This window comes from Dysidea avara, chromosome 1 (genome assembly GCF_963678975.1).
Source record: "Dysidea avara chromosome 1, odDysAvar1.4, whole genome shotgun sequence".
NCBI classification, from domain to species: domain Eukaryota; kingdom Metazoa; phylum Porifera; class Demospongiae; order Dictyoceratida; family Dysideidae; genus Dysidea; species Dysidea avara.
The window spans coordinates 47,829,437-47,847,044 of record NC_089272.1 but is presented as its reverse complement, the minus strand read 5'-3'; the positions used below and the strand labels follow the sequence as shown (position 1 = coordinate 47,847,044).

The 17,608-nt window shown below is 40.9% G+C and overlaps 1 protein-coding gene across 4 annotated transcripts in view; it reads right to left on the bottom strand.

Annotated features, from left to right (window-relative positions):
• The window catches only part of LOC136266074 (protein sidekick-2-like), a 76,806-nt gene that overhangs the window by 10,576 nt on the left and 48,622 nt on the right, over nucleotides 1-17,608 (bottom strand). For all 4 annotated transcript variants that reach the window (XM_066061048.1, XM_066061041.1, XM_066061059.1 and 1 more), the window contains exons 13-16: nucleotides 9,970-10,041; nucleotides 7,741-7,794; nucleotides 7,345-7,416; nucleotides 5,092-5,145 (exon numbers count right to left, since the gene is read on the bottom strand). In XM_066061048.1, the coding sequence (XP_065917120.1) occupies nucleotides 5,092-5,145; nucleotides 7,345-7,416; nucleotides 7,741-7,794; nucleotides 9,970-10,041 (252 nt within the window). The remainder of the gene's footprint in view (nucleotides 1-5,091; nucleotides 5,146-7,344; nucleotides 7,417-7,740; nucleotides 7,795-9,969; nucleotides 10,042-17,608) is intronic.

The following is a 17,608-nucleotide window of genomic DNA, read 5'->3' as shown; positions in this document are numbered from 1 at the left end:
CTTAGATGCAGCATCCCCACAAGCTCAACCTCCTAGTAATTTTAAACACCCCCCAGGGTTCAAGGAGCTGAGAGACAGAGTGAGTAAGTTTACTGGAGATGGCAAGGAAGATTTTGAAGTGTGGTTAACAGATTTCTGTGAGGCCACTGGAGACTGTGAATGGACAGATGTGATGAGAGCACAGTGGTTCTCTTGGTTTTTAACCGGGTCAGCGAAGTCTACATGGTAGAGAACACTAAATCAAGAAGATAAGGCATCTTGGACGTCAATTGTGCAGGCTTACAAGAGCCACTATGGAGTCCACATGGATCCACGCACAGCGTATTTAAGGTGCCACGAGTTACAGTACCAGGATTTTAAGTCTGCTCAAGGCCTTCTAGAGGCTATGAAGGATTACCAGAGAATGGCACCGGACCAGCTCTCGAACAATAATCTCATTTCCATATTATGGAATAAAGTACCCTTCACTCTTCAGAAGGAGGTTGGGGAAATCAAGGACTGGTCGCTCCAAGACCTACTTCAACGTCTATTAAGGGCAGAGGCACGACTAGCGGAAAGAGAGCATAGAAGCAGAGGGAATGATTGGGGAAAGGCTCGGAAGTCAGGAGGATATAATAGTGGATCAGCCAAGAGGGACTTAACTGAGAAATCAATTGAGAAGCCACCAGTGAACAAGGGTACACCCAATGGAGAACAAAGTGGACAAAAGGGGTAGGACACCAGAGGGGCAGGTGAGTTTTCCTTGAAACATGTTAAGTGCTACAAGTGTGATAAGAAGGGACATGTAGCAAAGATGTGTCCAAACACTGAGACTCCTAAGGGATCTTGACGAGTAACTACAGAAGAGAGTACTGACGAAAAGGGCACCAGAGAGTGTGAGAATGAACAGACTAACTACGAGGAATTGTGGTCCCGAGTTGTCTCAGCTGTCAGAATCAGTGACCAAGGAAACCCCCGAGTGCCCACCAATGGTTGGACCTACTTACAAAGTCAATGTTACCGTCGAGGGTTATAAGACTAGAGCCCTGTTAGATCATGGCTCCCAGGTCAGCATAGTGCGCCGACAAATGCTACCAAGAATCCAAGAGTTGAATAATTGGTCAACTGCAACTTGTGTAGCCAAGAATATGCCTCTGAGAACTCACCCAGTGGGTGCAACTGGGCAACGACTAGGAGCACTTGGTGTGGTAGTGTTGAATGTGCAGGTGGAAACTACTGGCAAGACTTGTCCTATCCCATGTTTTGTACTTGACTCCAGCCAACCACTATGGCGAGGAGAGCTTAAGGATTGTGGAGTACTGTTTGGGACGAATGCTTTGGTAGAGCATGGTTTTCATGTGAGTTACTCAGATGGCTCCGCTATTGAACCTACCCCAAGGGATGGAGCTGAAAGGTCAAGTGCTAATGTGGTTAATGTATTACAGGTAACCTTAGGTGAGACAGTACACATCAAACCCAGTCAGATGAAGTGGACTAAAGCAGTAGTTGATGTTCAAGGAGAATTTGCAGGAACCTGGTTGATATCACCTAACGAGGAGCAGTTAGCTAAGGAACAGTGTGATATGACAGAAGCTTTACTGGAGGATGTCAACACTACGATCAGAGTCCCATTGCATAACTGGGGAAGTTACCCCATTGTAGTGAAGAAGGGGACTGTTATTGGTAACATGGAAGAGGTTGCTGTTGTGACAAGGGATGACCCAGTATGGGTAGATGACCAGATGGATGAGATAGTGAGAGTGTGTCAGAGTGAATCTGCAGGGGAAGGCAGAGATAAGAAGTTATGCAGCGAACTGCAGTTTGGTAACACCTGCACTTCCAACGTCAAGGATGACCTTAGACTGATAGTCCGTAAGTATAATGATGTATTTGCACTAACTGATGATGAGTTAGGTGAGACAAGTGTTGTAGCTCATGCCATTGATACCGGCACTGCACCACCAGTGAAGTCAACTGCTTGAAGGCTGCCTTATGCGCTACGTAGGGAGCTAGAGGAAGAGATGGATAATTTGTTACAGTCAGGCTGTATTGAACCCAGTACCAGCCCTTATTCATCCCCCTTAGTGTTAGTCCGGAAGAAGAGTGGAGGACTGAGAGTCTGTGTTGACTATCGGGCTCTGAATAGGGACACTGTACCTGACCGTTACCTCTACCTCGTATTGACGAACTGATGGACATGGTAGGAAAACGACACGCAAAGGTGTTTTCATCACTAGACTTGATGAAGGGCTACCATCAGGTGAAAATGGAAGATAGCTCAAAACCCAAAACTGCTTTAATCTGTCACCTGGGTCTCTACCAGTACAGGCGTATGCCTTTTGGCTTAACTAACGCGCCAGCAACTTTCCAAAGACTGATGGGTAAGCTATTTAGTGGAAGGAAATGGGATTTTGTATTTGTGTATCTTGATGATATACTCATTGCTTCACAGACAGTTGAGGAGCATTTGGATCATCTCCAGAAGGTGTTCCAGCAACTATGGGAGTCTGGCCTTCGTCTGAAGCCTTTGAAATGTATGTTTGCTACTGAAGAGATTGAGTACCTGGGCCACACCATGACTCCAGAGGGTGTGAAGCCCAATGAAAAGAATGTTCGAGCCATTACAGAGTTCCCAAAACCAAAATCTACTAAGGAGGCACGAAGTTTTGTTGGGTTGGCAAATTTTTATCGTCGTCATATTCCGAACATGGCAGCCATCTCACGGCCCTTAACAGATCTTACAAGACACGAGAAGTCTACCGGAAAGCCTGTACCGTTTGTGTGGATGGAAAGCTGCCAAAGGGCTTTTGAAGAAGTGAAGAAATGCCTTATCTCTGCACCTGTGCTACACCCTCCAGATTGGGAGAAGGAGTTTTTCTTGTGGACAGATGCAAGCTTAGTGGGTTTTGGAGCAGTTCTGGAACAAGGTACACAGGATGGAGAGCGAGCACCAATCACCTATGCCAGCCGTGCAACAACTGCAGCAGAACAGAAGTACGGTGTGACGGAGCTTGAAGTGGCTGCATTAGTGTATGCCCTGGAACATTTTGAAGTATATCTGTTAGGCAACCAAGTGACAGTGTACACGGACCACAAGGCACTGGTGCAGTCCTATCTACCTTATCTGAAGAGCCAAAGCAAAGGGATACTGGCTCGCTGGTACTTGCGGATAGCAAGATTCTTGCCAACACTCAAGCCAGAGCACAAACCAGGCTCTGCAAATGTGGTCGCAGATGCTTTATCGAGGGCACCAGCTGCTGATGTCAGGGACAGTAATGCAGTCCTTGTAGTTTCAGAGGGTTTATCAGTGGACAGGCCCAACAATTTACAGTTTGTCCAAGAGCAGCAGAGAGAGGATAGTGAGTTGGTGAAGTTAATCAGGTTCCTAGAAATCAAGGAGTTACCTAGTGATCCTACAGAGGCTAAGGTAGTGTTATCTCAGGCCAAGAAGGGGTACTATATGGTAGAAGGAGTGTTGTATTTTGATGGAGCAGATATGCCAGACCGTAGGAGGCTCGTAGTACCTAAGCACCTATGGGAGCAAATACTGGAGGAACATCACGATGCACCTTATGCAGGTCACTTTGCTGCAAAGAGAATGAACAAGAGACTGAACCAGTATTACTACTGGGCAGGAATGAGGGCAGATGTACATAGGAAATGTTCATCCTGTGTTGAATGTGCCTCAGTGAAGGGCCAAGGTAACCCTGGAAGACCCCCTCTGAAGAGTATTGAGGTGGGTGGTCCATTTGAGTGCATAGGAATGGATTTCCTTGAGATGGACACTAGTAAGAGAGGAAGTAAATATGCACTAGTGTTTCAAGATTATCTGAGCAAGTGGCTGGAAGTCTACCCCGTGAAGGACCGCAAAGCAGAGACTGTAGCTAGATGTTTACTAGACTTGATGTGGCGACATGGTGTGCCAACACGAATAATTCATGATCGCACAGCAGAATTTTTATCGGATGTAATACAAGAGACTGCTAAACTGATAGGATTGGAACAGTTACCTACTTCTGGAGGTCATCCCCAGACCGATGGTCTTGTTGAACGTTTCAACAGAACTCTGAAACAAATGTTAGCTAAGTTAGTGAGTAAAGGAGGGAGAGACTGGGATGAGCTGCTTGGACCAGTACTGTTTGCTTACCGTACCACCCCACACTCATCAACTGGTGAGTCACCTTTTGTATTGGTGTATGGTAGAAATGCACGTATGCCAACTTCATTGGATTTTAGTGCTCCTACAGTGCGTTACCCTATTGTAGCTACAGAATATGCCAAGGAGTTGTGTAAGGACCTGAAGGCTACCAGAGAGTTGGCAGGCAAGAGTATTAGGAAAGCTCAGATTGGGCAGAAGACACAATATGATAAGGGTGTGAGAGAACGTGATTTACAGAAAGGAGACTTAGTTATGCTGAAGGTACAGCCACGTTTTAAGTTGGATCGACCTTACAGAGGATCATTTGAGGTGCAATCACTATCATCAACAAATGCTGTCATTAAGCTGGTAAATGATAAGAATGCTGAACTGTGGAATGTGTCAAGACAAAGGTTATCTAAGTGCCACCCTGGTATGGAGAGGGTACAAAACCCTGGGTAGGCCATTCTAAGCGGCTGAGACATCGCAGAGTACTGAAATACATCAGTAAGGGTATAGGCAGTGACAACAGTCAACCTGCTAAGAGGAGCCAATCAGCAGCAAGTAGTGAGAATCAACAGATCCCCAGACTAGAACAAAAACTCGTAGTGGAAGAGTAGTCAGAACGCCGCTGCGTTTTAAGAATACTGACAGCCCCGGGCGCGCCATGTTAAGGAGGGGGAGGTTGTAAGGCCAAGTCAAGAGAGCACACGTGAGGGAGTCGCACGTGAGCCTGAGAGGGACCACGCCGTTGTGTTGAAGTGTTAACAAGGACATTATTAGTACATTACGTAGGCTCACAATTTTTATAATTTTGCTGTGTAATAGTTTATTACTAGAGTGGATTCTCGTTTATTCAATTGAGACTCTGTATAATAAGGCGTGGTGCCCAACACACACACACACACACACACACACACACACACACACACACACACACACACACACACACACGCGCACACACACACACTAACCTTAGTAGGTTTATGTACAATGGAATACTCTGGTAGCTGTTGAACTCTTATTGTCTGTGAAACACAATAAACCATTAAACAATCAGAAACCTGATTCTAAAGCATACACAGTTGGCTTCAATGGCTTCATTTTAACTTTTAAGGATTAAGGATGCTCTGTACAGTTACGCATATGGCTTCTGAGGTTAGCACAGCTGGAGTTTTCTAATGGATTCCCATTGTCACCAGTAATTATCTAATTAGTCTGTGGCTTGTTTATCGCGTGGCGCGCCCAACGAGAAAATGTCTTTTATGATGAAATAACCTGCCACAAACGAAGAAAGAAGAGCGATATACATGAAGGCAGGGCCGCCCAGAGAAATTACGGGGCCCAGGGCAAAGAGTTAAAGTGGGGCCCTTCACCCAAGTTGTAAGGTGAAGACCAAAAAAAAAAAAAAAAAAAAAAAAAAGGGTCACAACCTGCTGGCAATGACAATAACTACCCATCACCAACCATATCTCCTTATCTATAAGCTTGCTACACTGCTCCTCTGAAGAATACTGTGACTGCTCTATTAGAGTATTTAGATCTGACTGCTCTATTAGAGTATATCGATCTTTTAAACAGGTGTTCAGGGGGCCCTTCATGGGGCCTCCTGGGGCCCGGGGCAAAATGCCTATGGGCGGCCCTGCATGAAGGAAGCGAAGTAAGTGTTGTATCTTCTTCATCGTGGTCTAATGAATATAGCGATCCGTAATTTACTGACTATCTTCCGGTTACGCAATTAAGAAACAATAACTGTGGCCACAGAACAGCTGCGGGCGCCTCAGTTTCTACACCTTGATACTAAAATTAGAACTAGTTCGTCATTTTAGACCCAATAGGCATGAAAATTTCAGATGGGCAAGCATGGTATTTATGCATTAAAAGAGCGTTTGTGGTTTTTTGATAGCTCCTTCTGGCGAAGAATGGCGTGGAGGTAAAGATAACTGATTAGTGCCAGCACAAAAGCGGAAGAAGAGTATCTGATTACTGAGAAGCCAGAGAACAAAAATAGAAACGCACGTTTGTTTGTACAGTTTTCAATAATGTATTTTTAAAGAATCAAGTCTCTAGGGCATAAACTGTGGGACTAGTTCTATAGTACGTTCACATTGAGCTGAATCCTCAAAAACATTTAATAACTCATTGATGCAATTACACATGATCTCGAAATTTGGCTCATTTGTAGTACTACTTGATCCGCTAAAAATATTTCAAAATCTTTTTGTTCAAATGTTTGACATAATATTCACGGCCAATCAAAATTTTCACAATACATTGCCTATGGGGAAGCCATATAAGTATGGTGTCCATTACAGCCCTTTCCCAAACTTGTGATGGAGCCAAACTGTACATGTCTGTTGTTGACACCTTTGCTGTTGCCAATAATCATCTGGTTAGCTGAAATGTTAACTCTGTTGAGAAAAAATCCACTTTTAATTTTTAGCTGTTTTTCAGGATTCAGCTCAACGTGAACATACTATAGTTTGAAGCAAAAATTTATAAGTCACCTTCTACAGTGAGTTAAGACATGGGATTTGGACTAAAATGTGCAGTAGAGATGGCTTATTGCAAATAAAAAGAGTTTAGCAGAACAGTTCAATCCGTTCGTAAGTTATAGGAGAAAATATAATTTATGGGAAGCCATACGCGCAACTGTACAGAGCACCCTTAAACACATAACTTAGTGTAATAATGTGTGACATGGAAATCCCCTGGATAGTGGATAATACAGATTGCAGTATATGTAGCAAATTGTATAAATGGCATGTAGTATCACTACACCATGTGTGTTTCATATCTACTGCTATGTACATTATTGTATTTAACATACCAACAATACAAATATAATGGTCATCCAAAATTAATGCTAAAATGTTTCAACTGTCTACCAAAATATCCTTATTATTGAAGTGTCCAGGTCAGAATACATGCTAAGGGATACTTTGGGGCCATTAGCTAAGTATACTTTAGCATGTATAATGTTATAAAGCAATGAGAGGTAGCCATATTTGTAAGTGTGTGCTCTGTTATATCCCTCACCCCTGAAATATAATAAAGACATTAACAGAATGTCCACAATAAAATGGCTCCACTCTACACGAATACAGGTCCAACTCAAAAATGTGCTTTAGGGTGTAATACTAAGGAGGCCATGCATTCAGTGACATTTCTTTGCTGCATACACACATGACTTGTAGAATATGGAGAGTGGACAGACATGGACATACCTTTTTAGACTTATATACTTGACTATACATTGGCATTCCTTCAACTGTGTTATTTGTATCAGTATCTTCTTCCTGTGATGGGAACATCAATGAGATCACCAATCTCGTATGTACACTATATCAATTTATCACAGTGTATATCACTTAGCCAACACTCAGTACAGACAGGGCTGATGAAAGATAAAAGAAGTTCACTGAGACAAGCGATATCTAATCAGGGTTATCATTCACCATTTATAGACAGAAATTGTTAACAATAAAACAACAGCACCGTAACTGTTAAATTAGAGTAGATTTATGATTGCCTGGCTGTTTCTAGTAGAGTATAGTTAAGGTCACTGACATACTGTCTGTCCAGCCATACAATATAGCACACTCTAAAATGGTATCAGTTACTTGTGTTATCATACTGTATTGTGATGGTACTGATGTTGCTGGTACTAGACCATTCTAGAGTAAGAGGAACATGCTCAAATACACTCATAAAAACACACACACTCACTACACACACCAGATACAGTATACATGTAATTTTCAGTGGGATTGGAGATGGAGACTCTCGAACAAACATATCCATCAGAGGAGGGTGTACATGTGCACATACATTTGTATTAAAAGTAAAACCAAGCCTTCAGCGAAGTTTAAATAAGCACCATTTGAAAGTGTGCTTCACGTTTAGTATATTTAGCCGGTCTGCCCACCCTTCCCGGCATGTAAATCATTCTTAAATTTATAGAAGATCATGTGTGCAGTAAGTTTGTTGGTGGAATCAATGCGTTGCACTCTAGAGACACCTTATAAGCTTGTGTTCGAGCCCAACAATCGTCAAAGAAGGTATAATGGTATATAGTAAGCCTCCTATGCTCGCTCCCGTGGAGTTAAAGAAAGGAAAGCAGACGCCGCTAGCGTGTCCTCATGGAGAATCAAACAGAAAATAGGATACCTCCGTACTCATTTTCTTCTGTTTGTCACAAGAAACACAAGATAAATTAGTATGGCTGTTGTTAAACAGGTTTTATCACTTCATTTTAGTCTTGGTATTAGAAATATTCAATTAACGGTAATAATTTTCAGTAGCGCTTATATCGTGTCCACCCTCCTCTGCATATTCGTGTCTCACAATACATCATCACTCCATGGTGCCATTTTACAATGAAAACAGTCATCTCGGATAGCTTGCTAAAGTGCTGTTCATAATTGCCACATTTCAGGTGACACATGCATGCTCCATTGAGTACATGATATTTCATTTACCCGAAGCTTTCACTGGGTCACCTTCTAAATGCATTGTATAAGTCTCCAACAACAAAATTAAATTGTTACTTGAGCCTCTAAAACAAGAAGCCACAACTGTAGCTATCTGTATTTAGTTTAATAGGATTGCAATTACATTAAAAAAATAAACACACTCAAAAAAGCAGCCCTTATGTGGAATACACTGTATAAAACACATGTATAAGACAATACAATTATCATAAACATAAAATACATTTAGTACAATAACACACAAACCAACTATGATACATTATACAAAGAGTGTACATATATTATGGTCAGCATGGAGCGGACTCCATAACTGAGGCACCAGTTCCACAGAAATTGTGCTGATGTTGAGGTAGGTAAATACAGGGGAGAGGAAGCATCTACAGAATGGGTAGGTAAAGTTGTGGAAATAATCCTGCTGTATGATGCTAAGAAATTTCCTAAATGAATGGTCATTAACTGTTCTATTATACTAACTGTTCTATCAGAGGTTCTCATGTCAACCAGCAGTCTGGCTGCAACTGGACCACTTTCGGGACTGTGAAAAACACCCAATAGTGGTCACCACAAGCTTAGTAGGCAAATACTACCAAGGCTAGGGGTAGGCAAATACTACCAAGGCTAGGGGATTCTAATGCCTTTGTTATATGTTACATGACAGTACCAGCCACCTAGGAGATCAATGATACACATACTTTTACACTACAGAGGGGACAAAACAGTTACTGGTTGCAATAAGCTTACCATAGAAGTGGGTGTTGTCAGTTGCTTCAAACTACTCATGAACTACATGCGTAACAGCCGTTGGTAATCATGCCCTCAAGCAGAATAGAAATTAGCCAAATTTTTCTTATAAAATTCGTCCAACGATATTGTTGAAAAGTGGCTTCTAACAAATTCATGCTGCACTGGTATCTATGGTGATGGTCACTTGCACTCAAGATATGGTATTGGGAAATAGTACAGAAATGCCATGCAAGTTACTTCTATTTGCAATATCCCATTGGAAAAAAAGCATATTGCTTCCATGTACACACACAGTGACACACACACACAGTGACACACACACACACAGTGACACACACACACACACAGTGACACACACACAGTGACACACACACACACACACACACACACACACACACACACACACACACACACACACACACACACACACACACACACACACACACACACACACACACACACACACACACACACACACACACACACACACATACGTACACCTCTCAAATTAGGATATTACAACATGGCCCCAAAGTATATGGAATTTATACTTGGCTCCTTTAGTACTAGTTCTTTTGTACTGAGTGATAAAGTGTTTACACTTGTAAACTATACCTTTTTGGGAACTGGTCCAATTTCACTGTATAATGCCACTGGTTGAGGAGCATTCTTAGTTGGGTTTCCTCCCTAAATCAATGGAATAGACCAATTAACACTACAATGATTTTGCTACTGAGAACTACAGGACACTACATACACAAAAATATAGTGCTGGATGTTGTTAAGCACACAAATCCACAAAGAGTCCATCTATCTGCCTGTAAATATGTTCTAGAGCTGAAGTGAATGTATACATACACCTTTCTTTAGAATTGCTACTGAAGCTTCGTAGCATTGTCACTAATGTAGTGTCAATAATAATCGTGACTCAAGTCTTATCGCCTATTTAGAAGTATTGAAAAACACTGGTTTTAAGTATTAAGTGCGTAGTAGTTTGCCAATGGTTGAAGCTATTTTCACACGTTTTATACCAATTTCTTACCTTATAGAGCATCCACTGTCAAGTAACCAACAATTAAGTTTCTTGCCATTTTAGATAGTTTTTGAACCGTGGTTGACTGTATCAGGCGAGCTCCAAAAGGGGAGGGAGGTGGGGGCCCGGAAGGAGGCTGTTCAAAAAATTGAAAAGGAAGGCGTAGGGATGAGTTAGGCCAAGTTATGTCTCAAAACTGGCTAAACTGAAAGAAAATTCATAGCAGAGGCATTTATTCAATACCACAGAGCTGTATAGCCACATATAGCCATCCCCAAGCTAACCAGAGCTCCATTCGGGCCCTACACCGCACATACAGATCGCCAATGGGCTTGGGAAAAGCAGCCAGCAAAACCAGACCACTCAAGTCTAGCTGATTTTGATTCTGAAATTAGGTAGTTTATTCATGTAACTTTGTGTTCTGGGTGAAAAATCGAATCTGCTGACATAGGCAATAAGAGAGGTTTTCCCAAACTGGGTCACAATTGATGGTTATCAGGGGAACAGTAGTATAGACTCCCATAGCTCCATTGCAAAGATTGTTTATGTTTAAGCTATAACTACGTACACCTGAAATACATAAATGGCAGCTTCCACAAGGAATGACAATACTTGTGAAACTGGTTTAACATGTTAGTATCCATGATAATGAAATTTTAGAAGGGTAAAACAGCATCAGAATGTAGTAAAACTGAATGAAGCTTTGAACCATTTGTCTTAGTCCTAAATCCTAATATGATCGAATAAAGCAATGATCCTGTGGCATCACGCTTTATTAAGCCACTTCTTACAAACACCATCACTAAATAACTTGAGTCACTCTGCATTATACATAGAATGGTACACCTATCACATTTACAAAATAATAGCATACAGGGGTAAATGTAAAGGCTGTTCAATTAGAGTATTAAACAGTAAAAATTTTAAACACTTTGTTCTTGGTGAAGAAAAATTCTAATGGTAAAAAAACCAGGACATCAATCCATTTGCCTACACAAGAGGAGTTTAAATATTTTTGTGGAAGTACACTAAAGGAAATGTGAGATATGGATATGCTTGTTTGTGTCATGTTGGAGGAAACCTTGAGGATTTCTTTCTTCACTGAGTAATGGTAATCTAAACAAAAACAGCCAAGCTGTAAAAAAAGGTGCGGCCCCAAAAAAGGCCATGGTGAAAAAAGATGTGAAATCCAAGGTGGCGGCCAAGAAATGGCTGTGATGGTAGGTTAATGGTTACATTTTAATAACAACAATTCAGGTGAATTTGGTGCCAAGACCAAGCAGCACAAAATTCACCTGAATTGTCGTTATTAAAATGTAACCATTAACCTACCATCACAGCCATTTCTTGGCCGCCACCTTGGATTTCACATCTTTTTTCACCATGGCCTTTTTGGGGGCCGCACCTTTTTTTACAGCTTGGCTGTTTTTGATTAGATATCACTTCTTTTTGTATTTGTATACTGCAAAGCCGGCCTATGGCTGGCTTTGGGGCTTTTTTAACCCATGTGTTTTTTTCTTTACTACAGGAAGAAGAAAAGAACTTAAAGAAGAATTCTAGTGTTTCAATTATTTTTGATTTTATAAGTAATTATACAAATTATATACATATATTTATTACATGCCCATCCCCACAGGATATTTTTTTGCAGCTGATCTCTCTACTGGGTGACTTGAAATGTAGCTGAACTATATACAGGATGGTTTCTTTGTAGCTGAACTCTCTACAAGGTAACCTCTTCTAGCTGGTCTCTCTACAGGGCATTTTGTTACTAGCTGAACTCTCTACAGGTGATTTGTTTGCAGCTAAACTCTCTACATGGTGGTGTCTTTGTAGCCGAACTCTCTACATGATGGTTTCTTTGTAGCTGAACTCTCTATAAGGTGACTTCGTCTAGCTGAACTCTCTACAGGGTGATTTTTTTGTAGCTGAACTCTCTGCAGGGTGATTTGTTTGCAGCTGAACTGTCTACATGATGGTTTCTTTGTAGCTGAACTCTCTACAAGGTGACTTCGTCCAGCTGATCTCTCTACGGGGTGATTTGTTTCTAGCTGAACTCTCTACAGGTGATTTGTTTGCAGCTAAACTCTCTACATGGTGGTTTTTTTTGTAGCTGAACTCCCTACATGATGGTTTCTTTGTAGCTGAACTCTCTACAAGGTAACTTCTTCTCTACAGGGTGATTTGTTGTAGTTGAATTCTCTACAAGGTGGTTTGTATGAGGCTGAACTCTCTACATGGCGGTTTCTTTGTAGCTGAACTATCTACAGAGTGATTTGTTTGCAGCTAAACTCTCTACATGATGGTTTCTTTGTAGCTGAACTCTTTACAAGGTGACTTCTTCTAGCTGAACTCTCTACGGGGTAATTTCTTTGTAGCTGAACTCTCTTTATGATGGTTTCTTTGTAACTGAACTCTCTACAAGGTAACTTCTTCTAGCTGATCTTTCTACTGGGTGATTTGTTTGCAGCTGAACTCTCTACATGGTGGTTTCTTTGCTGCTGAACTCTCTACAAGGTGAACTCTTCAACCTGATCTCTCTACAGGGTAATTTGTTTGTAACTGAACTCTGTACAAGTGCGTTTTTGTGGGTGATCTCACTGCAGGTTGATTTGTTTGTAGCTGAACTCACTAAAGAGTGATTTTGCTTGTAGCTGAACTCCTTGCATTGTATCTAGTTTCTAGCTGATCTCTCTACAGGGTGATTTGTTTGTAGCTGAACTGTCTATAAAGTGATTTATTTGTAGCTGATCTCTCTGCAGGTTGATTTGTTTTAGCTGAACTCTCTACACGGTGATTTACTTGTAGCTGAACTCCTTACATTGTGTCTAGTTTGTAGCTGATCTCTCTACAGGGTGATTTGTTTGTAGCTGATCTCTCTACAAGTTGATTTGTGTGTAGCTGATCTTTCTACAGGTTGATTTGTTTGTAGTCGATCTCTCTACAGGGTAATTTGTTTGTAGCTGAACTCTGTACAAGGTGCTTTTTTGTAGGTGATCTCACTGCAGGTTGATTTGTTTGTAGCTGAACTCACTAAAGGGTGATTTGCTTGTAGCTGAACTCCTTACATTGTGTCTAGTTTCTAGCTGATCTCTCTACAGGGTGATTTGTTTGTAGCTGAACTCTCTATAAGGTGATTTGTTTGCAGCTGAACTCTCTACATTGTGGTTTCTTTGTTGCTGAACTCTCTACAGGGTGATTTGTTTCTAGCTTATCTCTCTACAGGTTGATTTGTGTGTAACTGATCTCTCTACAAGCTGATTTGCTTGTAGCTGAATTCTCTGCAAAGTGTTTTGTTTGTAGCTGACCTCTCTTCAGGGTGATTTGTTTCTAGCTGATCTCTCTACAGAGTGATTTTTTTGTAGCTGACCTCTCTTCAGGGTGATTTGTTTCTAGCTGATCTATCTACAGGGTGATTTTTTGTAGCTGACCTCTCTTCAGGGTGATTTGTTTCTAGCTGATAGCTCTGCAGGTTGATTTGCTTGTAGATGAACTCTCTACAGAGTACCTTGCTTGTAGCTGAACTCCTTACTTTGTGTCTAGTTTTAAGCTGATCTCTCTACAGGGTGATTTGTTTGTAGCTGAACTCCTTACATTGTGTGTAGTTTCTAGCTGATCTCTCTACAGGGTGATTTGTTTGTAGCTGAGCTCTATACAAGTTGATTTGTGTGTAGCTGATCTCTCTGCAGGGTGATTTGTTTGTAGCCGATCTCTCTACAAGGTAATTTGTTTGTAGCTGAACTATCTATAAGGTGATTTGTATGTAGCTAATCTCTCTGCAGATTGATTTGTTTTAGCTGAACTCTGATTTGTTTTTAGCTTATCTCTGTACAGGTTGATTTGTGTGTAACTGATCTCTCTACAAGCTGATTTGTTTGTAGCTGATCACTCTGCAGGTTGATTTGTTTCTAGATGATCTCCCTACAGGTTGATTTGTTTGTTGCTGATCGCTCTAAAGGTTGATTTGTTTGTAGCTGAACTCTCTGCAAAATGTTTTGTTTGTAGTTGATCTCTCTACAAGGTGATTTTTTGTAGCTGACCTCTCTTCAGGGTGATTTGTTTCTAGCTGATATCTCTACAGGGTGATTTTTTGTAGCTGACCTCTCTTCAGGGTGATTTGTTTCTAGCTGATCGCTCTACAGGTTGGTTTGTTTGTAGCTGAACTCTCTACACGGTGATTTGCTTGTAGCTGAACTCCTTACATTGTGTCTAGTTTCTAGCTGATCTTTCTACAGGGTGATTTGTTTGTAGCTGATCTCTCTACAAGTTGAATTGTGTGTAGCTGATCTCTCTGCAGGTTGATTTGTTTGTAGCCGATCTCTCTACTAGGTAATTTGTTTGTAGCTGAACTGTCTAAAAGGTGATTTGTTTGTAGCTGAACTCTCTACAGGGTGATTTATTTGTAGCTGAACTCCTTACATTGTGTGTAGTTTCTAGCTGATCTCTCTACAGGGTGATTTGTTTGTAGCTGATCTCTCTACAAGTTGATTTGTGTTTAGCTGATCTCTCTGCAGGTTGATTTGTTTGTAGCCGATCTCTAATTTCTTTGTAGCTGAACTCTCTATAAGGTGATTTGTTTGTAGTTGATCTCTCTGCAGGTTGATTTGTTTTAGCTGAACTCTCTACAGGCTGATTTGTTTGTAGCCGATCTCTCTACAGGGTAATTTGTTTGTAGCTGAACTCTCTACAAGTTGATTTGTGTGTAGCTGATCTCTCTGCAGGTTGATTTGTTTGTAGCCGATCTCTCTACAGGGCAATTTGTTTGTAGCTGATCTCTCTACAGGGTGATTTTTTTGTAGCTGAAGTCTCTTCAGGGTGATTTGTTTCTAGCTGATCTCTCTACAGGGTGATTTGTTTCTAGCTGATTGCTCTACAGGTTGATTTGTTTGTAGATGAACTCTCTACAGGGTAATTTGCTTGTAGCTGAACTCCTTACTTTGTGTCTAGTTTGTAGCTGATCTCTCTACAGGGTGATTTGTTTGTAGCTGATCTCTATACAAGGTCATTTGTTTGTAGCTGAACTATCTATAAGGTGATTTGTACGTAGCTGATCTCTCTGCAGATTGATTTGTTTTAGCTGAACTCTCTACAGGGTGATTTGTTTCTAGCTTATCTCTCTACAGGTTGATTTGTTTGTTGCTGATCGTTCTAAAGGTTGATTTGTTTGTAGCTGAACTCTCTACAAAGTGTTTTGTTTGTAGTTGATTTCTCTACAAGGTGATTTTTTGTAGCTGACCTCTCTTCAGGGTGATTTGTTTCTAGCTGATATCTCTACAGGGTGATTTTTTTTGTAGTTGACCTCTCTTCAGGGTAATTTGTTTCTAGCTGATCGCTCTACAGGTTGGTTTGTTTGTAGCTGAACTCTCTACACGGTGATTTGCTTGTAGCTGAACTCCTTACATTGTGTCTAGTTTGTAGCTGATCTCTCTACAGGGTGATTTGTTTGTAGCTGATCTCTCTACAAGTTGAAATGTGTGTAGCTGATCTCTCTGCAGGTTGATTTCTTTGTAGCCGATCTCTCTACAAGGTAATTTGTTTGTAGCTGAACTCTCTATAAGGTGATTTGTTTGTAGCTGATCTCTCTGCAGGTTGATTTGTTTTAGCTGAACTCTCTACAGGGTGATTGCTTGTAGCTGAATTCCTTACATTGTGTCTAGTTTCTAGCTGATGTCTCTACAGGGTGATTTTTTGTAGCTGAACTCTCTACAGGGTGATTTGTTTCTAGCTTATCTCTCTACAGGTAGATTTGTGTTGATTTGTTCATTGCTGATCGCTCTAAAGGTTGATTTGTTGCAGCTGAACATCCTGCAAAGTGTTTTGTTTGTAGCTGATCACTCTAAAGGGTAATTTGTTTGTAGCTGAACTCTCTCCACAGTGACTTGTGTGTAGCTGAATTCTGTGTAACTGAATTCTCTAGAGAGTGACTTAATTGTAGCTGAATTCTCTACACAGTGCATGACTTGTTTATAGCTGAACTTTCTTCAGTATGACTTGTAATGTTCTGAATCTCTATAGTAATATATTTGCTTAACTCTCCACATGGTGACTGTCTTGCTGAACTGTCTATAAGATTAACTGTTTGCAGCTGAACTCCCTACAGAATAACTTGTGATGTAATAAAATTCTATAATGGAATAAATAAATTAGCCGAATGCTCTATTAGGGTGACTGTTCTATTAGAGTATCTCGATCTCGCATTTGCTACACGGAGTTGGCTTTCGAATCCTAACTCAGTGGTTTGTAATCCGATTCTTCTGTACTACTGCAAGGACTTTCTATGAAGATTATTCCAGCTATACACCGATTTTCAGCTCATTGCTATAAGCGGTTTGTCTAGTAGGCGTGAAAACTACTACTTTTTTATTCATAAAAATCGATCGCGTAATTGTGACACAGGTTGGGTTTTGTGTCATATCTCCGTGGTCTTTATCTCGATTCCTTTCAAACCACCAAAAGGCACTCCTACGAAGGTTACTCCATCTACATAGCAATTTTCAACTCATTCCATGAAGCGGTTTACCCTGTAGGCGTGACTACAAATCGATCTTGTTTTACGCGAATAATCGGTCATAACTCCTGAACCATTCATCGGATTTGTACCAAATTTGATGCTAGGATTCGCCTTTGGACTCCCTTTGTGTGTGCCAAATTTCAAGGCGATCGGAGTACGCGTTTGCTTGTTATAGCAATTTTTGCAAGTGTGCGAAAAGACGAAGAAGAAAAAAAAAACGAAGAAAAAAAAACGAAACTTTGGCAGCTCGTATCTCGGAAATGGCTGGAGCGATTTTCTTCAAATTTGGTTTGTAGATTCCCTTGGCTGGCGGGCAACTGGGTAGCAAATTTGGTTCCAATCAGATAAGTGATCACCGAGATACAAAGGTGTGAAAATGACGTTTTCGTTTTTCCTGTCAATATACTCACGGGTGTGGCGCGCCGGCTTCTTGGGCCGCACGACACACTACCGTGTGTCTTGATACAGTGACCAGAAATGGATTTACTTGTTCACAGCAAACACAAAGGTACAAATCTCAATTCTGCATATAAATGTATTTGTAAGCTACAATTATTTATTATAAAGTGCTTATTTCTCAATAGTTGCTGTAGAAATTGATTTTTTCTGTTATTACTACTTTGCAGTGCTGTATGTAACTCCAAACGTTTTTAGCAAATATAGCTTAAACTTCACCAGAGCATTCCATTTGCAACATAAATTCAAAATGT